The sequence below is a fragment of the Antrostomus carolinensis genome, unplaced genomic scaffold (assembly GCF_000700745.2).
Source record: "Antrostomus carolinensis isolate BGI_N321 unplaced genomic scaffold, ASM70074v2 scaffold7511, whole genome shotgun sequence".
NCBI classification, from domain to species: Eukaryota; Metazoa; Chordata; class Aves; order Caprimulgiformes; family Caprimulgidae; genus Antrostomus; species Antrostomus carolinensis.
In genome coordinates, this window is record NW_010291930.1 from 43,757 (window position 1) to 70,383 (window position 26,627).

Below are 26,627 nucleotides of genomic sequence, written 5' to 3' on the forward strand. Positions count from 1 at the left end.
ATTATATATTAATTACATCTCTCTTATGAGTGAAGTGTATAACTCACTCAGACCGCCTCTCTGACCCTCATCCTCATTCTCCTCTCCATTACTTGCAACACATTGGTGAGGCTCCTTTGATGTCCTCAAGAAAAATAGCAGGCAAAAATATTCTGTCACTCGCTGATGTTCAGACCCGTGCAGTTACCACTGGCTGCCAGCTACATGAATCGCTGTAGTAGCAGCAGTTACTCCTGTAGTTTTATTTATTGAAGACATAAGGAGTGCAGAACTTAGTTGGATAGTAATGCCCAGCACTTCTAGAAGGCACTTCCATGTGCACACAGCTCCATCATTCAGTCCAGGCAGAGCAGATCCGGTGCTTCTGGCAAGCTATGGTAGTCTTGTTCTGCAAAAGGGAGAACATCCAGCTTGTGGCCCTTTGAAACTCATGAAAGCTCTTGAGATCTACAATTTAGGAAGGTAACTTATTAAGATTACTGGGAGAGTAATTTTTGAGGCTCAGGAATTGCCTAACAGGGTAGTTGATCTCAAGACTGGGCCTTAGCAAGAACAGCTTTTTGGTGGGGGGAAGGGGGGGGGGACACGACAGTATTGCCAAACAGGAGATTCTTGTCTTACCAGCTACTCCAGTATCACAGTCATGAGGGTCAGTAAAACCCATCAACCTTCAGATAGATCTGGAAAGTCTGATAAATCTATTTGTGTGAAGAGAGGACAGCAAGACATTAGGATTGATTATTTTGGGACTTACTTCCTCCTTCATGGCATGTAGTGGTATTTACATTAAAATTCTGTTATTAGTGACTCAAAAAAGAGAAAACTTGCTTTCTAGAAGAGGCTGGGGGAGAATGACAGAGCTCCAGAGAAGGACTGTCATAAGGAAAAGAAAGGAGCAAACAGACCATGACTAGCTCTGTTCAGAGAGTCTCAATACAGTAGACTTCATGAGTCTGCAGTAAGTTGTTACTTTCACAAGTGATTACTGCTAAATATGTAAGAATACAACAATGAATCTTCCACCTTACCATGGAGATCTGCATGACTTCAGCTGAACAAAGCAGTCAAGGACTGCTCTAAGCAGGAATAAATAGGCTGCTGTGAACTCTCTTTCAGCAGTCTCTGGATGCCACAAAAGCCTTTTGGGCATCTAGGCAAGATCATCAGCCCTGTGGGAACCAGCAGAGAGCAACGTTCCTGGTTTTTCAGATTTTCTGGTAGCTGACAGGACATGCTGGTTGTTTATTAAAATTGTGTGATATTGGCAACATTGTAGGTATCTACAGACGTTTAATATATACATGTATGTTTATTTGGAGGAGAGGGGGTATGTATGTGAGAGAAGATTATTTTAAAGCTGTTAACTGTGTTTGTCATGAACCCAGGTTTTGTATTTCCTTCCTGCTGGAGATAACAAAACCTGTGAAATAGCTGTCACCTGTTCTATATCTGAAATGATCTGACATTATTTTCAATCTGCAGTGCTCTTCAGTTAAGAGGAATTGCATGTTTACAGATGGAAGGATCATCAAAGCCTTTCCTTTGCTTATTTATACTGTTCAGTCTCTCAATGTTTAGTGTATAATACAAGGAGCTTGATTTGTATCTGTTGGCCTGGAGAAAAGTCAAATCATGTACAGCCATCCCTACTCTTAAGCACTTGTCTTTCACGGAGAGCTTAGGCCTTTTGCTAATTAAACTGTTCAGATATATCAGTGTTTTCTGTTATTCACATACTTCTGTGAATTTTTTTAATGGTTATCTTCAAACATGTCAGATAATTTGTATCAATTGAAAATGGAAGAACTAATCCCAGAATGGTTTACTAGACATTTGTCTATCAGTATTATTTTTCTAGACATCTCACGGCTGATCAAGGAACAGAAATGAACCATGCAAAGAAAGATAAAACCAATTCAGTTTTGGCAGTCAGACTGAAGGGCACAAATTTAAACACATACAGCTAATGCCTTTAAAAGGATGAGAATACTGCTGTTTTGTTTCCCCAGTAGATTTTAATACTCAAAGATATGAAAAGGACTGTTAAAAAAACCTAACATTGCCACAGATTATTTGAATTCATGTCAATATGTTTGTTATTTAAACAGCTTAGTTACACTACATTCTTTTTTTAGTTATAAATGCATAAATTGCACTATTATATCTCATAAAGAATTATTTTGTTTGCCATTATGTTCTAGATATTTTTTCAAAACTATTTTAGATTAGAACTTTATTCAGTGGTCAGTGCACCCTTTCTGGTCTCATTTGTTAGGAAGGTTTCAATTCCATACTATTGTTATGAGAAAATGGCAGAAATAAATTTGTGTGCTACAACTTTTGGAAGAGAGAAAGACAAATAAGCACTAAGTCACTAAGCCTGTAGTTGTGAATTTTTTCATAGTATATTTGCCTCAATCAAGCACAATAATAAGTCTTTGGATTCAGATACTAGAACCATAATCTTTAAGTTACAGACTGCCAGTGTCACTTAGAAAAAACATGAAGCATACTCCTAGAATTATTTAGGATTGGGGAGTTTATCTTACATTTTTTGAAACCAGCAAAACCTGTAGAATTTTAAATAAATTTTCACTTTTTTCATGTAATTTTCTGTAATGTGATTTTCATGCAACCAGTGTGTTACAAGTTATATATATTATGATGTGAAGAGAGATCAGATACTAGTTTTATATTACGTATTTTGCTGTATAAATGCTCTACATTTTGGTATTCTTTGCTAAAATATCTGTAACACTGTAGACTTTTTTTGCTCTAAAATTTTAAAAAATCTTACCCTTAAAAAACCACATCAACTCTCCATAAAGGAGTGATTAAGAAATACAAAAATTGTCAAGGATGTTTGACAGTTTTCCTGAATACATTTGCTGATTAATAGAGTTTACAGAAGTTTTCTAACTAGCATTATTCTAACAAAAAATAATTTATAATTAATTGTTTTCTTAAAATTGACATTTGATTTCATACTTTCTGAATTTTTTATTATTTTTACAAGTAATTGAAAGTGGTAAAAATCAGTAGAACACTGAAAAATATTGATAACATTTTAAATTGAAAAAGCAGTCCATTTTGATTAAAAAAATAATTCCTAGTCTCTTCCTGTAAGCTGTTCTTATTTTTCATCTAGCTGTATCCCTTGGGATGATGATTTGTTGTTGCTTTCTTACATGCAGAGTCTAGAATAGCTGCCAGATTTTGGTGTTGATGACAGCAGTCATCATACCTACTATTTTATTTGTTCCAGATAGAGAACAGTTTAAAAAAAATGTGTGGCAAGGAGGACATGCAATGCACTAAACGTACCTTAGAAATTCTCTGAGCAAATGATCACAGTGGTCCATGTGTTTCCATTTCCTTAAGCAGGCTTACCTTCTCAGGGCTGAATCTTATTACATAGGGTTCGTTTTCCTTGAAGCCCATATTTTATGATGAAGGGAAGAGAAACATATTTATCTCTTTTTTTCCCTTCACTTAACTATGTCATCAAGAGCAGCTGAAGCTCAAGTGTGCATCTAGTTTTTCATGCTTCCCACTAGATTCAGAAGCTCTCTTCAGTCAACCAATATAATTGGCTTTGGTGATTGGAAACAACAAATTGTTTGCAGATATTCCTTTACGTCTTTACAAAAAACCTACTGTCTGCAGGAATTAAACATTATGGAACTGGAAGAAAATATTGCTTTCTAAGATTTGGTAATAAAATAGGATAGCATACAGTCTATCCTATAAAGTAGGATAGACAGATGCACATCAAGATTTATACTTTTCTTTAGATGTACTTGGAACTTAGTGACATGAAAAGATACTGGCAGTGAATCACCATTGGCAAAAATGGGGAAAAAAACCTATGAGCATAGTATACAGAATTGTATCTTGCCCAAAGTGTAAGCTTCCCCACAGGAAAACTTGCTTTCTGCTTGAAATGATACTGTTCATCGTGCTGAAACTGAAGACTGTGCCATCTTCAAGATTTCTGTGCTGGTGCAAGGGTGAAATATGAAAGCAAAACTTCATTCATTCAAGATCCTGACAGAACGATGGATAAAACTGAATACATCACACGAAGAGCCAGCTCCATTATCCAGGGGCAGATTATCTGGCATTCACAGATACATAGTGCCAGGCTACTGGGACACCTACGGTTAGGGAGAGTACCATGTAAATGCAACTTCTCTGGTGGTGTTTAACAGCAACCTAAAACTGCTTTTTAAATTCAGACATCTGCATGTGAGTCTTTTTCCAAACAGCTGAGCAAAAGTGAGGGCCTGAAAGACAGACTAGGGAAATAGAGTTTATCTCAGTTGTTAAAAGTGATTTTTCAGAAATATCATCTTTCCTTCATTCACCTAAAATCTTGAACTGCTGAGTACACGTGATCAGTTTAAGTTAGAGAAAGGTGTACCTCGACACCCCTGAGTTGCTGAGCAGTTACGGTTTTATTGTTGTAGACCATAGAGGTCTAAAGCAGAATGCAAACAGTTTCTGAATCTTGGCATAAGGCAGTTGATTCCTTAACAAACACATAGATTGGTGTTTGCCATAAGACTACTCATATATTTGTGGGCACAGCAGAGCATGTTCATGTTGACCACTGCAGGAGTCTCACATCCACACAGTTCCGAGGACCAAACTGTAAATAGTTCAAGTTTCTTATTTTTAGTGGAGTAAGAGGAGTGCCTCCAATGAGGTGATCAGAGCACTTGCGTCAGATGTCTGAAATACTTAATGTAAACAGTCCCTAAATCATCTAATCTCACTTCCTGTAAACAAAAGACCATGTCATTTTTTTCTCAGAAAATTGATTAAAGGGGGCTCTTAGTACACTGCGTAATATAATTTTAAAGACTTAGAAATATCCGTCATCTTCTCTGTAAAATATATCCAAAACATTTCAAGGTTGATTATGCCCAAATTCAGCTTCTAATCATTGGACTGATTATATCTTTATCTGAAACACTTGTCTTCCTCATTTTGTCTTCTCGATTTTCCACTGATATCCATGTGTACACCATGACAGGTGGCTTCTCAGTGTTTCTTTAGTAATAAGTAGATACGAGGCTCAAGAAGTTTTAAGCTAAAAAGCTTGTCTTTTTAGAACCTCAGTTATTCTGTGGTCCTGACATTTCTTTCTCCTTCTTGAGACATATATGAGTTGGGTATTGTTCCATTAGTGGTTTTACAGATTTTGGATTAAGTAGTACAGCAGGAACAAATTCCTGTTTATACTTGATTTTCATCTCTACTATAAAGACCACATTAACCCTTCCTTTTGCCACAATGTGTTGGGCTAGCAATCTTTATTTCATACTCCTGTGCTGCTTTCCATGACAGTCTCTCATACTAGCTAGATTCTTTGTTTCCCAGTGTTTGTTTCAGTATAGTTAAATGGGTTTTGAAGTTGGTATCATTGAACTTCAGTGTTACTGTAACTTTAGGGTACAGTAAAGTCTCCTCTAGGGGTTTTTTGGAATCCAGAAGTTGTGTAATCTACCATAGTATGTTTTAGCTTACATTGAGACATTATGAAAAAATATTAAACAACTCTGGAGCAAAAAACAATTCCTAAGGTAAAATGCACATATCAACCCTTTTCTTTGATGTCTTCCGCCTTAAGCTTTGAGATGTGTCAGAGAGTTAGCTTTTAATGCATTTTGATGTGCTTTATTAATTCCATGTAATTTATGCTGTTGTTTAATTATGTTGCCATAGGGTGCAAAATCACAAACCTTGAAAGCAAACCAAGTATGTTAAATCGAAGCAATCTTGATAAGGTATAGGACCCATTATCTTTACATATGTATGAAGTGCTTGGCAAAATCTACTCTTTGTTAAAGCGTGATGTCTGGCACGATATACTATTAACCTGTAAATCTTTATGGATGTAGACTCAATCTATTTGTGCTGTTATTTATGCCCAAGACTGATGTCTGGCCAATCCGTCATTACCCCCAGGTTATTTTTTCAAGTATTGAAATCGGGTTGGCCATTTGCCAATTGTAAGGAATTTCCTCGGTTTTTCAGGCATTGTTAACTAAAGGTTAGTTTTTTTTCAGTTCTTCTAATAGGAGTTAGGACTGAAAAAAACAGAGAGATGGACTTAGGCTGGGAAGGAGGAGTTTTCAGAAACAAAATCCATTAAAGATGATACGGATCAATGTGCCAGCAGTGTGTACGTAATAGAACTCCTCTTGCTTCACTATATGAGCCTTTACTGGTAGTACCCAGGTAGTCCAGTTTCTGAGTGAAGTCAGTTTGTGAAGAAGCAGCAGCTGGTTGAAACTAAAATCTAGCAAAGCACAAAGGAGAGTGATCAAGTAAAGTATTTTGAAGTGTTTTTAAGTTCAGACTCTTGATTGAGGACATATATCTCATTTGGTCAATTCAATCTGTAATTTAGAAGCACTTTAAATTTCTCACTGACATGAAGCTCTTGTATTGCAGTATCTGTCAGATAACTCAGTCTTTTTCCTCTCTCTGTTTCTCTCTCTGACTCCCATTTCTTGCTGGTATTCAGTGATCTACCCTCACTTCTGAGGTATATTATAGCAATGAGTTGCTGACACTGATGAAGCCAAGAGTTCTTAGGTAGCTCTACATAGTTATGCATGTATGTATTTTTAATCCTACCATAGCAGAATAGTGTTTTTCACCAAGTATAATCACTGAAAGAAGCTGAAGAGGATCTTGATAAATGCCAGTCTCTCACTTGCAGTGTTAAAAAATGCATTCATTACTGATGTATAATATCAGAAGAATATGGAAATGAAATGGTGACAAGGAAAACTACCAAAGAATCATTCCTGAAAGTTTTCCTCTTCCTCTCTAGCTCCTCTTTTCCTGGAAATGTCATTGATCTCTGCAGCAATTTTATCAGACCTTGGTTTTGCAAAATTGAGCCTCCAATAGATAGAAATAAATGTAAAAATGCTGGAAAGTTTCATACCTGGAAAAAAACCAAGAATATTCTTTGCTTTTTAAAAAATCACCGAATTTTAGAATTTAGGAAGACGATATTTCTTTTTAGAGAATTCCAGTTTCAAAAGGGATGATATGGATAGTAACCCACAATATGTAATGTTACTCAGAAAAAACTGATAGGTGTCATTAATTAAATATATTTCTGAGAACTTCATGTAGATTTAGCCTTTACTGATTTTTTTTATTTTTTTTTTATTTTTTTTTTATTTTTTTTTACAAAGAGTAATGGTCCCTTCTAGTATCATTGTTAAGGTTACTAATTTAGGATAATTTGATAGGAAGATAATTGTGTTTCATATATTTAGCAAATATAAAACAGAAAATTATTTCTATAATTTTAAGAAGTAGAAAGCAAGCTTCTGGAAAGGTTTATGTTGGAGTCACTGTGTTTAATAAAAGATGAAAAATGAAACAAAGTAAACATGGGTTGCTTATGTTTTTACTTGTCTCTGAATGAGACAGCATTACAAGTGTGTTGAAGGATACTATGGAAATACAAAATAATCTGGAGGGTTGTAAATGCACAGTTGTAAATGAAGTTTAAATTTAGATAAACATTACATAATGCATTCCAGACACATGGCATTATGTATAAGCATTGTTGCTGCAGAATGCTAGATAATGATTAAGCCCTTCAGCCCTCAATACTCTTCCTTCAAGTCACTTTTCAGACATAAGTAGATAGAAATCTGATTGTATTGCTGGAAGGGGAGGCTGCTTGTAAGAAGCCCCTGACTCTGTGCTTATGATCTCTTGAGTGTAGCTAAGATTATGTATATGTTTACCTACCCAACCAAACACAAAGTTATCAGTAGTGGTATCAGTTGTCCCACAGTCTAGAAAGCTTATGCTTCTTTCAAAATCAGACCCTGATATGAGTCCAAATAAAATTAGTGAAGTTCTTCAGTTAGCCATTAGTCCTCCACCCCTCGCTAGCAGGGTAGATATAGGGACTCCACATGCTGTCACCTGGTACTAACACTCTAGGTGTGACTTCCTTTTTAATATAAGTACGGTTTGATTCCTGCAACAGATACAGCTTAATTTTGTCCCTATCTTAATTGCATTTACCACCACTGGGGACTCATTAGCTAAGTGGCACATTGTTCCTCTAAATATGAATTAGTTTTGTTTAAAATACTTTAATTTCATATTGGTTTGAAAGCTTACAAGCATGTGTTTGAGACATCATGTGGAATATTAATGCTAGAGTGATACTTTAAAGTAGCTACACACATAAAAACACATCACTTAAAAAGTTAGTAATGTGTATGTGTTACACTTGTTGAGAATGAATTTTTACAAAGGACTGCCTGTTCACCTGAAAGAAAAGTCATTAAAGGTCCTTTGCTGGGGGTTAGAACTGGAACGTAGCATTGCAAAGCAGGTCAGTTGTTATTTCCCTGTACTGTTTTGCAGTCTGTGGATTGCTGCCTACTTCCCTGCATAGTTTTTATTTTGCTGCTGAAACTTTAGATTGACCCTTCCTGGAGAATGTGTGGAACAGCATGTGAAGCCTGCTGCAGTCTTTTCTTGGCTGGGGGAGAGGAAAGAAGGCATTGTTTTGAGTTTTCTCTTTCAAAAAGTTCTCAGAAAGATTTCTTGTCACAGCAAAAGATGTAGCGTTCTCTGGTACAAAAAGCAATTCTGAAGTAGAGGTCCTTATTCAAATGTGGGTCATTTTGACTTGGTATATCATAGACTTAAATTTTCATGCATAATTACTGTTAATAAACAAAACTTCAAGACTCTACAGTCACAAAATTACTCCAGGAACAAAACATAAAGAATGCTTTCCCAAACTGTGTAAAGCATGAATGGAGCAAATGTATTCTATTTCAGTGAGGCCACCCTGCTCTGATAGCTCTCCATTATGAATGTTGTCATTCAAAACTAACATATTTCTCCATAGTCTCTGGTAACAAAACTCTGATAGAGTGGGCGTCAGTGCAAGGCAGAATAAAACAAGTACACACAAAATGTAGGGCCAAGCAGCAGTAACTGTAAGCAGGTAATTTGGAAAACATACAGACAAATCAAGTGTGGAAGTCAGAATAAAAAAAAATAAAACTAAATTAAATAGCAACAGAAAAATATCTTGAGTCTGACACAAGTGTGCAGGAAGTGAAAGAAATATCTGAATATACAGTTGCAAACTGAGACAATCAAGTCCACATTGCTGAAGTTAGCCAGTAAAGCATCCAAATGCCCAGGTGATAATAAATGGCAAATAATGCAAATAGTGAAGAGCCTGTGTGCACAGCAAAGCACCAGCTCCGCTGGTTTCTCCTGTTCTTTTCACGTTTGCTATACGTCGTCAATGATGCTTGCTGAAGTGTCTCATCACAGCCATGTGTGCACACTTCTGTTTGGCTGGTCAAAGACCTGCTCGGGAGCATAAACAGTGTTCTGGTGCCTTACCCTCCTCTGCCTATTTAGTTCCTCTTGCTGCATCGTCTCTCAGCAACAGTGCAGCACTGAGGCTTTGCTGAAGTGTGGCTGAGACATGCCTTGGCAGCGCTCGTGTCTGAACAGTTGCTGCTGTTCTGGTCTGCTGGAACTCCTGACTGTGAGTACAAAAGGGGCAGAATAGCAAGAAGTGCAAGTTGGAAAAAAAAAAAAAAAGGTGTGAGATAAGACAGGCAAGGAAAGCAGTGCTCATTTACCTTCTGTTCCATTGGCTTCTTCCTGCTGTGACTTGCTTTGCCCAGCTTCATGTGACAAAGTTTCACTAGCTTATTATTCATGTCACCATTTAATTGCTTAACTAATTGATACTGTATGTTTGAACAGGATGTGTGATTTGCTTCTTGGTTATAATGATACAAAAAATTCACAGGCATCAATAAATAACTGTACTATCCTGGCAGTATGTTTTCCTGATGCTGATCATTTAGTATATTAGCTTTTTAAAATGTCTATTGCAGCGGTGGCAATAATATTAGACTTTTTTTATATGGGAATAATCTGGTTGTTCTATCATCAGTGTCTAGTTTATCTATGTGCAGACTACATTATTGTCTCACAAAACAATGTCCCAGTGCTAGGATTGCTTCATTAAGTTTATGCTACATAGACATAATTATGCGGGAGCTAAGAATAGCTCATCTAATTGAAAATAATGATTATAGAGAAAGAATGGGTTTGATTACTGTTACTAAGCAAGCACATACCGTACAACCATTCATGAACTGCACAGAACACATATGGGATTATACCGTGTATTTGTTTTCATTAACAGTTTCTTTCCTCCATCCTGAGTACAAGTCAAAGGTGTTACTGCTTATTTGCTCACTGTCCTTTTTTTCTCAGAGACCTAGAGGGACCTGCAAGAAGGCAGCATGAGCTGATATTTATCCAGTAAATTATGACAAGCTAAGCTTTGAAATAACATTCAACATTTATCTCCGCACACATTTTAGGGAGGATGTAACTTAAATAAATCTTCTCCAGGCACCACAGATGAAACTGTCTATGTGGGTTTTTTTATGTCTGTGTTTATACTAGTATCCCACAGGATTAAACGTCCTTTTAGAAATGCAAAGTCTGCCATACAGTTAATCTCTTGGTGCTCATTCTGGTTAATGCTAACATTTAATTATTGCTTCATCGAAAACACATAGAACTCTTGTTTATTCCTTGAAAATAAAAAATATTTTTTACAGTGAAGTTGTTGAAAGTTTTCATTTATTTGATTGCTGTTGATTAGTATCACCAGGCACCTGGGATAAAAGTTGCTGCTGCTGCTGCTGTCCTCTTAACTAATTTTTTTCTTAAGTGTCATTTTTCTAATAGAAAGTTAAGAGAAAATTCCTGAGATCATGAAATTTAATGTATCTGGTTTAGAAATGTTATTAATATATCTAGAGGCTCAAAAAACTCTGCCAGTTTGCCATGTCTAGCTTCCCCTCTGTTCTAATGAACCATTTCATAGCTCTAGGCTATGCGCTGATGCTGTAGAGGCACAGAGAGATCACTGGCATCAGGAATTTTTAAACAGATGACAGTTTAAAAAATGAAGTGGGGAGGGAAGATGGGACAAACATTAATGCAGTCTTGCAGTAACACAAGTATCAATTTACACAGTCTGAAATCAGAGGCACTTGTACAAGGTGTTCTTGAGGCTTTTTAAGAAATAACAGAAGGAAAAAAGTAGAAGCAGAGGGCAGATTACAGAAGTATTCCAGACTGTTGTCTTGACTTCAGAAAAGTTACCTTGTTTTGGATTTGAAATTCAGTGAGTTACAAGAATTTAGATGTTAAGTCTCCTTTTATACAAATGCCTATTGAAGCATCAAACATTTTCCATCACTGGTCTGATTGTGGAAGACATTTCTCAAATTTTTGGGCCAACAAACCTCAATTTTGCCCTTCAAAAATTCTTACATGGCACTCAGCACTGAGCATTAATTTTGAAATGTTGTGAAGGAAATAGCATTCCAGAGTCCCCTTGAACACCCAGTATCCTGGTCTCACAGACCCCTGTTTAGGAGTCAGTGTGGTGGCCCAGTCTGACCTTCTGTACACTTGTGTACACATTCTGGTAATGTGTAATAAATCATAATCCCAAGTTTCGATCAGATACTATTTTTTTCTATTTAGAAATTTTAATTATAAATGGGCTGTAAATTGTGTACCTACAAGTAAATGTGATGCAAGGATGAGCAGGACTGAAGAACTGAGAAGCATAATGTGTTGATTCTGAAATACTTAGACTGATTTGCAGTTACTGACAGCAAGTAGGCATAAGAGTGCACTATACAGTGTAGTGTGTGGTAGCTGAGGGCAGTGTTCATTTGCTCGCACTTTATTGATGCAACTCACAAAAGACTCCTCTGCATATAAACTTTTTTCTACTCTGTACAGAACTGCACATGCAAGAGCTAAAGCTGATGCTGCGGATCAGGCTGCTCAGGCTGCTCGCCAGGAATGTGATATTGCAAGAGCAGTTGCCAGAGAACTTTCACCAAATTTCTACCAACCAGGTAATTATCCATTGGGTTTTTTGTGGCTAGTTTTTCTTGCAGTAAAAGGATTCTGTGTTAAGTTAAAAAGTTTATTTCATTTTGAGTGTTGTCGTTTATACAGAAACAGTAGTCATGTGTAGGTAATGAAAAGCATACATTGCTCAAGGAGATTTTGTTTTCATTTTTCAATCATTTGGTGACTATTACTTTGTATAAAAGCAACTGAGTGTCAAAAAGACAGTATCAAGCATATAACTTGGCCTAAAATTAATAGCTTCTTCAGGATGGTGTCAAAGACAGACTTCAGAGAACTTAAATCAACAGAAATTTGGGTTATTTCTATAGTGTGTTTATTAGGGTAAAGATCCTTAGCTTTTTTACTGACCCAGGGAATTCTTGACAGTCTTGGTTAGCTAAAACCCAGTTTCTGTAGGATGCTTTTCCATTACACATACATAGCCTGTGAGGGAATCTTCCTCTGTTATGCCTGTGGTGGTCTGTGGAACATTAGTCCCATACTCAAGATATCATAGAATTAAGTCTGTGTCACCTGTATGAACATTGCAAACCATTTTCACCTGTCACATGGTTTGTAAAGTTGCTATAAAAAGAAGCAAAGTGGGTTTTGCTTGTTTTTCTGATGTCTTTCCATGAGGTTAATATTTTTGTGTACTGCTCTTTAGCTTAATATTGAATAGATAAAATGGAACTGTACTTGCCAATTTAATGGATTTTCATGAGCCTGTCCTTTCTTTCACCTGTCAAATGAGTTGAGTCATATTTTGTTATTACTTTTCAATTACTTACCTGAACTTGTATGCAAATATAGATTATACCTCCGAGGTTCATTTTCACTTACCTTCATCTTCTGTACATCCTTGTTGCAACCACAAACCCCTTTATCCTTAAATGTATTCGTGTGGTGGATGACCTGCAAAATGAAAGAACAACATTCTTCAACATTTTCTAACAACCCACCTATTTCCTTAATTTTTTTTATTATAATGACTACTCTCTATAACTTGTTAGTAAATCACTTCTGTCAGTTTGCTTAAAGAATGGGATTTTTTTCTTTATTCCTAAATATTTAGTTGTAGAGAGTAATCTGTGCATTTTGGGATTGGAAGGATTGGGGTGCACTTTTTTATTTGTTTAGTATGTAAGTCAAGGGCTGATCAGCTTGTGCAGGTTAGGATCTCCTTTCCCTTTATCAGTCTTGCAACCTTTCTTTGTACTCATCCTGATTTAAATTAATCTTTTTTAAACATGGCTGTCCAGAGCTGTAGGTAAAGCTCAACAGAACTATTTCCAGTAGTAAGACTTTTCTAGCTTTAAAATGGTATCAATATGTACCTTTCAGTGTTGGAAATGACCTCAATACAACCTCTTCTGTGGACTTATATTAGTGACCCACACTTCCTCCTTACATAAATGGATAGAGTACTTGAGAGAAAATGGAAACGTCTGATGGTGTGAAATCTGACACCAAGAAATCCCCCAGATCATGAACTTGTTAGGTGTCTTTTTTTACTTCCCGCCACAGGATATGAAGTAGCAATGCTGACAAATTGGCTGAGATGTGGGGAGAGGAGGTGTAGGATCCTTATTTTCCTTTCATCTAAAATTCTTATTCCAATTACAGAAGGGAAGAGTTTGTATCCATCTGTATATGCGTACAGTGATGTAACAAAACATTTCTTAAAGTCTCCTTACTGTCTATTTACTCTATTCTTTGTGTGGAAATTAGCAGTTAGCTAGCTACTTATCAAAAGATAAGTAATGCTTTTGGAGACTGAATTTTAAATTCTCTCATTATTTTCAAGATGGACAAATACAGCATATTTGTACACATTTGAAAATCATTCTTCCTGTTGCTTAAGTAACTTTTAAGATGCCACTAAATTTCAGTTATCCCAGACAAGCTGCAGAAGAACACCAGTATCATATGTCATTGTGATCCTTTCAAATACTGTCATGTCAGAGATTCTTTCCATCCTCAGTGTTCACGATGCCTTTTCAGATGCATTACTTCTGCTACCAGTTAACACTGAGACTCACCTGTACACATACTTGCTTATTTAAATATTTCCCAAGTGTTATACCATGAGTTACTGGACAGTGTTAGCATTAGCTTTTGTAATTTATAGTAATAAAATAGATATTTTTAAATATTAGCATTCACTCACACAAACAGCAGTAAATAGCTGCTTTTCAAATAGTATTTTTCATACATTTGAATGAAAACAAGGTAAACGTTACTGCTTCCCAATAGCAACTTCTCGGTTTTCTTCTGTTGCTTGAGCTTTTTATTTTTACAGTACCTTTAGAAGTTTCTGTTAGTGCTACTAAAAGTTAATGATGAATATTGTATCTCAGTCTCCAAAACTATATTTAAGAAAAAGCTTTCCATTGTTCTAAATTGTCATGAAAATAAGTTATTGTGGGAAAGTGTATTTTTTCTCTCATTGCTTGAGCGGCTTAGTACAGGAGGCAGGCACGCTGTCAGCAATGAATAAATGTATGTAGTGTATCAACAAGTCTCTTGAAAGAAAGAGAGGGGGGGGGAAATGAAATGCAAATACCTCTCTGTAAATGAGTTAAGCATTTTTTTCTGTCTTAATGAGTGATCTCTGCATTACCTGTGGCCTAAGTCAATTTAAATATTTGAAAATCTTTTTATAAAGCTCTTAAATTTCAGATTCTTAAAAAGCAACCTTCTGGGCCACCATTCCTAGTACTGCACACAATTTATAATTACAGTGAATATTCATCACTTACTGTACTATGACAGTTCTTACTTCCCAATTATTTTCTCTCATGTTTAAATTTTGTGTTCATTAAGACATTCATCAGAATCTGACAGGAGGTTCTAGCTTTGTAGTTTAAAAGGAGACTGAAAGGAGAGCAAAGCCGTAGGAAGCAAAGTAGCATTCAGCAGGTAAGAACAATAACGTCAGTCTGAATCATGAATATTGAGGTACTGTAGAAATCTTGCCATTTAGCTTTCCCAGTAATTGATTACCTTCATATTTGCATATAAGGAAAGCAAGTACGATTGAAAAGGTCTTAAAAGATTGTAAGGACTTAAAAGGTTACAGGGAGCTGTTTTCTCTAAGTTTGTTCATGCTAGTTTCAAGCAAGACCCTGCTTCTACTTTTGCTGCAGCAGAGATCTGGCTAGTGATTAATAGCTACGAGGATGGTGTATCTTTGCAGAGCCCTACACACAAGGCTACAGTTTTTGTCAATTTAACAAATGTTGCAGTCTTTATAGACGTCAGACTTTACAAGCCTTTTTATCACAAAAAAAAAACAAATTTTGAGAAATCCCAGCTCTGATCCGTTTGTTTCCTCCAGGCATCACTAAACTTGCAGATGTGTCAAAAGAGCGCATACCAGGACAGGAAACAAATGAAACCTGAGTCATATCCTCATTCAAGGGAGTCATCCAGGGACAGTTTGAGATTGTCTTTGCTGAGAGAAAAACAATAAATGCTGGTTTGTGTCGTTTGTTAAAACCTAGAGAAGTGCAAATAATGGGAGTCCTGTATCAAAGGTGCAACAGAAAAGAAAGTCTTTTGACACCCAGTAGAAATGGGTAATATTGTTCTAGTCTTGCACAAGGTTAATAGATGCTTCAGCTTATTCATTCTAAATTCCACAGGCCATCTCTAGGATATAGTCTTGTAAACTCACTATCAGGAGGTAAGCTGAAGTGTGAACTTGCACAGACTGGACAGCTAAGCTATAATTGTCTGTGTGCATCCTGCAGCAAATGGATACTGCTCTTTCATTCAGTTTGAATGAATAACATTTGATTAAATGAAAGAGGGGAAAAACTACTTTGCTGCAGGGTAAAAGCAGTCTGGGCACATTACCATGGAGCAATTAAGGTCTGTAAATTCACATCTGAATTGTTTTATGGCAGATTATTTGTCAGGCCAACCAGCTGCCAGGCGAACATACATGGCTCACCAGAACAATTCGTCCAGCCTTTGGCCTCCTAAACAGGATGTGAGAGATCAAGGAGCTCTCTGAAGAGATGGACAGAATATCTTTAGGTGAAATATATGAACAGCGAACAAAGTTTTTCCAGCGAAAGAATAAAAAATTGTTGGCTTTTACCAGTATTTTTTCCTGTAATGTTGGTTACCGTTACATCATTAGTACTAACATGCTGAACATTGCTAGGCTCACATATAAGCATTTTAAGCTTATAATAAGGCAATGGCCTCTAATGGCCTCTAGTGCCTTAAAGAGCAACTGTTTTTACATTCTCTTTTGACCAGTGATGGATGTCTGTAGCCTCGGAAGAAAACACGTTCTTCCCATCTTCCTCCTCTCTGCCATCTCCACCTCCTCCAGTTCACAAATTGCAAACTCCATATGGACAGGAAGGAGACATTTCTGCCTGATGCTAATTAACTGGAATGTACTTGCTCAATGCATGTGGACAAGGCCAGATATTGTTATTTTAAAAGCCAATTACAATGAGTATTTTGCCTGTTCATAGTTACCAGCCATGCCATCGGTTTGTGCCTTAAAGCATACGGAAGCTCACTAGTTATTCTTAGTCATACAAGAGCCTGTTCATTTTCTGAAATTATATGACATACGGCTTCATCATCCTCACACAACTGTTGTCAAGATTCTTGCTATGGCATCTTTTCTCTACAATTTATTGCTTCCATCCTCTTTCTGCACAACTCTGGAGGAGCCAGAGCCTATGGAAGTATCCTAAGGCACTTCTGTTGTATGTAGTAAACAAAGAAGGAAGGCACATTAAAAGAAAAGGTATCAGTTTCAAGCTTTATTGTCGTTCTCTCCTTTCTTTTTATAACTTGTCATACCAGTCTTCACAACTTGACTTCTAAATTTGTCACTACTCTCACCAGCTCAGAGACCTAGCTACAGATGCTCCCACCTTTCCATATTTTTCCTCTTACCCAGAGTGAGGCCCATCCAGCTTGCCAGTCTACACCCGTCCTGCCCCTCTGCCATGCACACATGATGGCTCAACCCACTCCCAAGTGTTTCTGAATGTATCTGGGACAAAAAAGCATCCTTGGGAGAAGGCAGAGGAATGAGAGGTTGCAAAGGGGTAGCCTTAATTCTTCAGGATGCTTTGTCAATACTTTTGAGTCACATAATCAAATTACTTGCTTAGAAAAAAATGCACATAATTTGCTTTGAGCAGATTAACTTTTTAAACTAATAACAGAGAACCAGTTACCTCTAGAGACATACAGTTGTTACAGTCACTGTAATTTTCACAGGTTTCCGTTAAGTACTGAGCTAGTTAATTTGCATCTAGATACAACTTGTGGTTGTGTAGTAAAGGCTACAGCATCTGACTACGAAGCTAGCTAGACAGTCAGGCAACTAGCCTGGACTAGCTTCAGTGCTGTCTCGGCTATTTGCTGTCTTCAAGTAGCTTCTTGAATTCTAGCCTAGGTATACCTATCTGAGCTACAACCATGGGAATGTTAAGTACAGGTATAACGTGAGAGAAACAGGTCAGTACTACCTTAGAGTTTTAATTACCTCCTTTCTCTTGTTCAAAGTTACTCATTTGCTCCCAAAAATAACTGTTCCTCCACAGAACCTGCCCACTGTTGGCCTGCTCCAGTAAATTTCTATATCAATCTGTCACAGTGTCCATCAGCCAAGGACAAGATGAAGTAGGGTCTATCACATGGGAGTATTATCACAGTGTAAACATTTCCATTATAAATCCTATTTATAACTGCATCATAAATATTTGTTCCATGTTGAAATTCAGCTAACAAGGTTCGTAGTGTGAAAACCTTCCTTACAGTTCTACTTTTCACTAGAGTATGGTGCTTTATTTTGAAAGGGTTTTATTATACTAGTGAAAACTCAACATTGAAAAAGGTTAGGTTTCTCATGTTATTTTTTTAACAGGCATTATGGGTTACATTAGCCCATCTCTACAGCTGTGTTGGTTAGTGTGCCTTGTACTACCTGACCATAAGCAGTTAACACTGGTTGTGGGCTTTTTTGCTGTTCTTTTTATAGGAAATTGGGAATGAGAGATGTATTTCAGAGGGAAGGGTAGAACATTAGAGAAAAATAATCTTCACAGCTGCATTCTACTTTTGTCAAGGCCAGAGAAATAGATGGCTAATATACACAGCATTTTATTCAAAGAAAGTCTGCAAGACTTACTTAGCAGTAGAGAGAGTGGAGAGAGAGATCTGAAAAAGAAAGATGTTATTCAGATTATGTATCTATGTAATGGAGAGTAATTTAGTATTGTTCAGTATGATGTAGATCATGCTAAGAATTTGGAGGAGATGAAGATTTCTACCTATTAGTCTTGTAACAGTTATTTACTCAGATCGTAATCTGAACAGGAATCAAATCTGGAACTGAAACACAGCCAGCATGGAATTGGTAGTTGAACTTTTTGTATGGTGAGAAGAAAAATGATGATTGTATAAAGAGAAGGTAGAGGGACCAAGAACAGAGTAATCTGATATTATCTTCCTTGAAAGTATAGTTAAAAAGTAAAAGAAAAATTAAGGGGAAATAAAAGGATTAATCACAGAAGTTAACAGAGGAGAAGAAGTTCCAGAAGAGGATAAAGGAGTGTGTCAAAGGAGGATGAGAATAGAGCACTGACACTAAGTACTGATACTACTAAGAAATCAGTGGAGGCTCCTTAAAAAGTATAAGATGAAGAGGAGAAGGTTTTTTTTCAGGGGCAATTGCCAAACTATGAAGAGTATGGGCCAGGTTTGGAGAAGAGGAGCAGTAAATGGATATTGAAAACTTAGAATTTGAAATGAAAACTTAGAGCACAGAGGTGAAAGGGGGAGAAGTGACACCATGTGAGGTCAGAATGCAAAGTGGCAGGGTGAGAGGTTTCTCTTAAAATACTAAAGACCAAGAATATGTTGGGAAAGAAGCCAGAACAGGATGGAAAACTAAGCAGATCACATGTCCTAGTTTTACCAGAATTAAATTGATTGTTGTATTTCTATAGTTCTGCCATTTCCAGTGCAGCAGTCAGTTCTGTTAGCCCACTTCAGACAATTAAGCTTCTTAATTGATTCCATTGCTAGATGTAAGAAATTAATTTTGCTGGAAGTGTGATGCAGCTTAATGAATACTGCCATATTATCATGAAATACTGTTTCTGAATTTTGAAAAATACTGGATTAACCCTCTACCTCCAAGAAAATTCATAAAAAGATATATTTTAAAAGCAGTAAATTTGGAGCATCTTTATTTTAGTCCTGCTTTTGTGCCTTTCAATTTCATAAATTCAAGTATTTTTTCTATAAACACAAGTATAAAGGAAACTTCTAAAAAATATGAAGTCTAACATTGATGTAATGTTACAAAACATGTAATGTTTTGATTTTGTAATGTAATTAAATGTCTAGAGTTTCAGTAAAGCAGTAATGCATCTATAAAGCCATTACTAGAATCAGTGCAGTCTAAAACTGTCTACTTATTTCCATGTTACTTTGCTCATCTAAATAATTCAAATGTAATTTTGATTGTTTGGTGACTTGCATATATTTCATGTCTTCCCAGTATTGAGCCTTATGGGCATATATTCCACAGCCATAAGAAGTGCTGACATCTAGAACTCAAGCCCTGGGTGCATATCCTAGGGTCTGCTTTTTTTTTTAAGTGAAAGAGTGGAAAGGTGTTCAGAGAAAAACAGTGCAGGCAGTGGTTTTTTGACAAATAAAGATTTTAAAAGAGCGAAAAGTTAGGGAGGTTTGGCAAGTTTCACTCTCTTACTGAATTTGCTGAAGAGCAAGACTATTGTATTGAAAAGCATCTGTCACCTATGAATGATACTTTTTCCTCCTCCTAAAATCTCTAAATCACATCATTTTGTGGTTGTTTCAAGTTGTTTGTGGAAGTGGTTGCAGTTTCAATCTGAAGCTCTTTGATCCATATCAGCAGAGCAACTACTATAATTTCAGTACTTCAGAATATCTGTGTAAACCTGCATATGTGGACAGATGGATCAGGAGCTTGACGGTTGGTTTGCATAAGAAATTTTGTTTAAAATTGTTCTCAGTATATGATATCAAATTCTGCAAAGACAATCAAATGCAAGGAAGAAAAACCTACTGTTTCCTCCATATCTGTCCATGGCCCAAGAGACAATGGATCTGATACAACTTTGACAGTCTGTTACCAGTCTGTCACTGGGAATTGGGTTGCTTATGTTAAAAGTTTTGATGCAGAATAGAAAGGTAAACCCATGACTGCTGTGCAAGAGGAGAGAATATACTAAAAATAAATATTAAGAGCCATAAGTATTCTGTTTTTAATGTAAAGCATGACTGCCAAAATAGTTTCAGTTTATATCCTAAACATCTAATGTATTTTCCTGTTTAGCTGAAAGACAATACATGACAATTACTAATCTATAATGTTTTCACAAGAAGTTTCAAGTGAGTTTAGATGGTTTTCCTGTCTGATTCCAATAGGAATACTGGAGATTGTTGATGGGAAGAAAAAAAAAATGGGAGTGAAAAATAGCAGGGAGAGAGAAGACTAATAAAATGGCAAGGAATTTGGCAGTCATCTCACCTGAGTCTTTACTAATGACTAGCCAGATGTCATGGATGATATGTTGCATATTTGTATAATATGGTGAACACCATATTATTTAAATCAGCAGGTAATAGTGAAGTGATATGTTGCAAACACAAGCCGGAACAGACTAAAATAAAGTTCTCAGTAGCATTCCACATATAGCACTCACTTATAGCAGTGTGCAAGCTAGATTGCGGAATTATCAGATCTAATATTTAAACTGAAGGCAGAGACTTGCTCCTCAAAAGTGCTACAAGAAGTCCTTTAAGGGCTGACAGACTCAGCCAGTTGGAGATGAGATGTGAACCTGCTCCTATTGAGGTCAGTTACCAAGCTCCCATGGAGCAGGGTGTTAGCCATGCACTTGAAATGTGATACGACAGGAGGAGCAGCTAATACTCTTCCAGGCTGTATATACAGAAGCAGCACATCATGAAGAAGAGTAATGGTCCCTTCTCTGCATGATCCCAGTGACACTGAATCTGAAATATTGTATACAGCTTTGGGCATTGCCATATCAGAAAGATGTGGACGTGCTGGGAGAAATGTAAAGAAGTGTGGATTCTACTGGGTAAAAGCAGCTCTTATGACTTTCACTTCTGCCCATCCTTTATGATAGCTATAAAGGAGCTTAAAGAGCACTACTGCTGCAGTTAACATTTGCTAAATTATCCAGTAGATTTTCTTCTAGTTTCCAGAAAAATGTTCCCTTGATCAGAGGTTCATGTACCATTCTTAATGATAGCAGTAGAGCATGCACTGACGCTAGGCTTCGGTCTCCCTCATGCCCCAGTGCAGCTCAGCTGAAGTAGGCTCTAGATTTTCATTGATAAAGCTAAAAACATCTTCTCAGTTATCTCATATTAAGCAGCCTGCAGGCTCAGAGGCATTCAAGTAGATTATGGTATGTGTGTTATTTAGCCAGGAGCATTCACATTAAATGCAATGCGTGTATATTATCTAGCCTGAAAAAATGAAGCCTGTCCTATTACAGGAGCCATATACCAACACCACATAATCTTGTCAATTTTTTTTTTTTTAAAGTCCTGTCAGCGTTCATCAACAGAGAATTAGGGTAAGTAAAGTGAGCCATAATTAAGGTTGCTGATCATGAGCAATTTCTGTGTCCATAAGCTGATGTCCCAGTGAGGTGTTAGAGAAAGCTGCACAGCATTCATAGTGATGTCTATCAGGTAGGATAAATCTGTTACATTTTTCTGATGATAATGAATCCAAAACTATAAGGGCCTACACACTATAATCTACTATGCAGATACAGTAATGAATTTTGCAAATGTCACGGCTACTTTAGTCACCTACTAAAGCAGTCACAGAAATGGAGCAGAGACTGGATTTACAGTCAGAATAAATAACATTCTTCTTACTTAGTGCTGACTACACGCAGTTTTTGAGATCCATAAGTCTCTTCTTTCCTGCCTTTAGATCTTTCCGTGTGTGTGTCTGCTCTATAATGATGCATTTAGAAACCTTTTGAGGAAGAAAATCTTACTTTTAGGTATTCTTATATTCTTAATTATTTTTAATTATTTATTGAAGAATACAAAAAATGGAAAATACAAAAATACTGTTTATATATTATATTCATGTGTGTTAATGGTAGGATTAATTTCAGATTTTGAGGAACTGATAGGAAGGAAGAGAAGAGGCAGTCTGGTTTTCATACAGATAGGAATTGCACTAATATCCCTGTTTTGTCATCCTGCTGCTAGACTCACAAGTTGGTGATGTTGCATATGATTTGGATCATTTGGTGGACATCCATTTCCTTTGTTGTTGTTATTGCTGTTGCTAGCAACTCAAGTTCATGTGCTTGAGTAGATGTTTTAATATTTTCAAGAAGTTTCTTGCAGCACTGTGAGAAAATGTCCTGTAATTTTCAACTGTATCTGTGTGAAATGCAGTGAGACTAGCAGTAAAGTAGGCAGTTCACAGGCCACACCAATAGCTCTCCTGTGCTGTGTAAACATTAGAGCAGAGTAAACATAGAGGCATAAGAACTATCCTTGGGTTTGGCCAAACTGTATGTGTGTTTCTGTATGTGTGGCTAGTAAATAAGTAACTCAGCACTCTTGATCTTTGTCTAGTACATGACAGGAAGCGTTTGATGTGGGTTTTGAGAAGGCCTTGTCATTTTTACTGATGCCAAAACTAGGAAAATAAAGTACTGGAAGATATTTTAAAGATGGTAGATAGATACTCTAGCAAAACTACTTGGAAGTCGTTTATGATACTGCACAGAACTGCTTTCTGAGCAGAGATAAATAAAGTAGCTGAGAGGGCAACTTTGACAGACAAGAATTTGTATGTTGGGAGTTCTTCTGCAGGAGACACTTAATAAGCAATTTCTACCAGTGATTACCTATTGTATGTGCTTATCTTGACTTGACAAGAAGGGAAGGTTACATTTAAGGCTGCATTAAAACCTGTTTGTATTCAGTGATGCTTCCTTTTAAAGTTAGTCCTAAGTGGAATACTTTTGTATTCTAACTTTTACATTGCTGAATGATGATATAGCTTTTCAGGTTGTGGCAATAGTTTAATATGACATGTGCTATCTTTGTGTTATATTTTTAGGTCATGTCAGTAGTACATGGTTTGAAGGACACCAGGCTGCCAGATCAAATCACAGCAGTTCCATAAAATAAATATTTGTAGGCATCATTCTCCATGACGTTCATGGATCTAGTGAGTAACTATTGGCACATACTAGTTTCAGTGTTGTCTCCAGTGCAGTAGGAGAAGAAGAGCTATCAGGAGCAGTGCTTAAGGAAGCAGCAATGCTAACAACAGATTGAGAAGCCCTAGAAGTCTAAGCTGGAGAATGTTTCAGCAAAGGGAAGGTATTTTCAAGGGGAGATGAGGAGAAAATTAGAAGTTGGGAGTAAGAGTGAATCAAGAAAGCTTACAAAGCATTCCAAAGGGTAATCATTATATTTTAGAGTATTTTTGGATTATGCAAAACAAGTAGTCTTCTCCCTCTTGTTTACTATGTAGTTTGCTTTCCTAGGCAGCAATGGCACTTCCATGTTAGTGGTAGTAAGTCCAGAAAAAAAATAAATTATTGTAAGGCAGCCAAATGGAATTTAAAAATAAATCCAGGCAAGATTTTTGATTTGGCCCTTGCTAGGGAAACTGCTTACTAGCATTTAAAATGTTCATTGTTTGCTTCACCAAAATGCAGTTGCCATCAGAAGCTCAAAGTTAAAGCAGGCATCCAGGCTTGGGTTTCTTTTAAGTCTCACCAGATATTGTCAACCAACCCTTCAATTTAAATTCTTATTTCTCTTTTGTGATTTGCTTTATTTTAAAACTTCAGGAAATGTGTGATTTTTTTCTGTAAAGCATTCTCAAGTACAGTTAAGGAGAGCCATTATTCCAGCTGGCATAACCAACTTTACATGCAGCCAAAACAGGGCAACAGGGCCTACATATGTCATTTTTAATTAAAGAATTGTTAAATAATATAAATATATGCATCACTAGCAGTTGGGCATTTCTTTCTAGGGAAATCCCACCTCCAGCTTGGCAATTAAGTCGGGTGCCCTGTTATTGTCGGGGGGCCAGAAATCTTACTTGCCTTGCTGCACATTGACCCAACCATTAAGCAGCTGCACCATTCCATGTCCTGTTACTGGGGCACTATATCCATCAGAAGGATCCTAGGGTGATAACCTCTTAAACTACCGTATCTAAGTCAAGCAGAAATGGTCACTCAGAGCCCTGTGCCTCTTTAATCACCTTGCCTTATATCCATCAATTTCTCTATGGCTATAATCCTCACCCCTTGATTTCCAGCCCCATTCAGTCCCAGATCAGTCTGCCAATGTGGCAGATAGGGCTGCCAAACATTACTAAAATCATAACCATATCTCTGCTCTGCTGAGTTCATCAACACATTTTACACATGACATTGCACAACCCTCCATTGATTTGGGCTGAATTCAAGACAGCAGCCTAGTAATTTAAGGGGTTGTTGGGTTTTTTTCCTGTTACCAGTATAGCCTTCAGAAAAATAAGAATAAAACGGAGGAAGTACTAATGACATTAATTATAGTTCTTCCCCCCCACATATCTCCACAATAAGCAATAATAAAAAACCCTGTCTTTCTAAAATTTACTGAATATAGTTATTTGCAGTTTCATAATGACTCATTGAATCACTTATTTTAGCAGACTGATAAATGATTATCTTGATTTCATTCACCTATAGTGACCATCCTGAATGCTGAAGAATTATTATAAAATAGATGTAGAGTACTGAAAAATTCTAGCATAAGAAAGTTTTGGATGCTTGCAGGAAAAAAGATCCTATATTAATTGATCCTCTAATAGGTCACCAGGCTTTCCAAGTTGTATGAATGTTCATCAGAGTAGCAAATAAATCTTATTATGAGAACATAGATATTGCTGCCAAGTGGTATTTTAGAAAATCATTGATCACATCAAAAGATAACAATGAGATGGTTTTCACCAGCTTATATCTCAAACAGTATGTAGCAAACTGTAGTACCAACACCAAATGGTATATTTTCCTTTTTCAGTACAGTGCATTTAAACACAAAAGACTTCAGCTTTTGCTTCAGCAACATTGTGCCCTGGATTTGTACTAGGATATAATGTGAAGTAAGAAACTTACTCATCATTTACTATTTCCTTCTCCTGATTTTTGAATTCTGATTCAGTACGCAGTTCTCAGTTTCTCCAGGAAGATTACATTTATGAAGATAATGTGACAAACTTATGGCCAAAGTGCTGTGTTGGCTTTTGATTGCTCAGAAGACTTGCACTCCATTCCTAGTTTTGACAAAGGCTTCCATTGCAACTTTAGGCTATCACTTTACCAAAGATGTAGCAAAGCTTTGAGCATGACAGTGCTTTATTGACAACTGACCACTGAATCCAAAGAGATTATTCAGATAAAGCATGCGCTTTGGGTCATGATTTCCATTTGGTTTAGCTCTTCCATCTTTAAAACAGGCTATTTATATAAACTTTTTGCTATCTTTTGTGTTGTACTTACAGACAGTGAACTTTTCAGAGCAGGAATTCTCTTCTGTACAAATATTCAGGAGTTTAGTAAAAAGGGACCTCTAATTTTGACAGGTTTGTGTATAGACTGCGGTGGCTTGCTTGAGCAAATGGCTTTGATCTTGTTGCCATTACCCCACAGACAATTGGTAAAGCTTGCAGTGATGATTGAGTGTCTTTTTACTAACAATGCATATGTGTAAACAAAATCAGGAAGTATCTGCTTCATGGATGGAATTTATCTGTAAGTGCAATATAAATTTTCTTGTAATCATGAAATTATAATGTTATTAGTTATCTGGGTTACTCTTTATATAGCACTATATATATTTGGTAACTCTTTTTTGGAGCACTAAAGGTAGTTAGGCTATATCACATCATGTGTACTTCAGTTTAAAAGACAGAAATAAGTGCATGCTTACCTAGTAATTACTTAAATATATTCTGTAAATATTATATTCTAGAGTTTACATTAGTGGTATTGCAATCTTTTTTGCTTTCAAAAGATTGATAAAATTTGAAAATGAAATGCTTGGTTTTCGTTTATTGTGAGAATGGTAAGGCTGTGGGGACAAAAGTGAAGGAAGTATCATGAAGAGAAGATGTTTATAAAATTATTGATAAAGTTGGGGGTTTTTTCTTAGTGAGAAGCTCTTTTTTTTTCTTCTTTTTTACTGTAAAATTGCACAAAGAACCTAAATGCTATTTCCATATATTAAGAAAGTGGTTTCAACAAGTTTTTAATTTTCCTCTGAAAAACGAATGGATGGGACACGTCTGAAGAACAAGATTGGTGTCTACAGTAAAGAACATATCAACCTCTAGATTTTAAATATAGTTTTGCAAGTTATGATAATCTAATTAGGCATAGTCTCATTGGTAATGCCAGGTAATTCCCAAATCAGCATTTTTTTCACAGGATATAATTACAGCAACTTCCATCAAAATCACTTTTAACTGATTTAAAGGTTGTGGCTAGGCCTTCACAAATTGGAGGGGGAGAATCATAGAATCAGAATCATAG

The 26,627-nt window shown here is 36.6% G+C and overlaps 1 protein-coding gene across 1 annotated transcript in view; it reads left to right on the plus strand.

The window, feature by feature from the left end:
• Positions 1 to 11,984, plus strand: part of LOC104531773 (junctophilin-1-like) — a gene marked incomplete at its 3' end in the record, with an annotated part of 49,857 nt that extends 37,873 nt beyond the window's left edge. The window contains exon 2 of the mRNA XM_010176769.2: positions 11,866 to 11,984. Within this exon, the coding sequence (XP_010175071.2) occupies positions 11,866 to 11,984 (119 nt within the window). The remainder of the gene's footprint in view (positions 1 to 11,865) is intronic.
• Between the last annotated feature and the right edge of the window lie 14,643 nt (positions 11,985 to 26,627).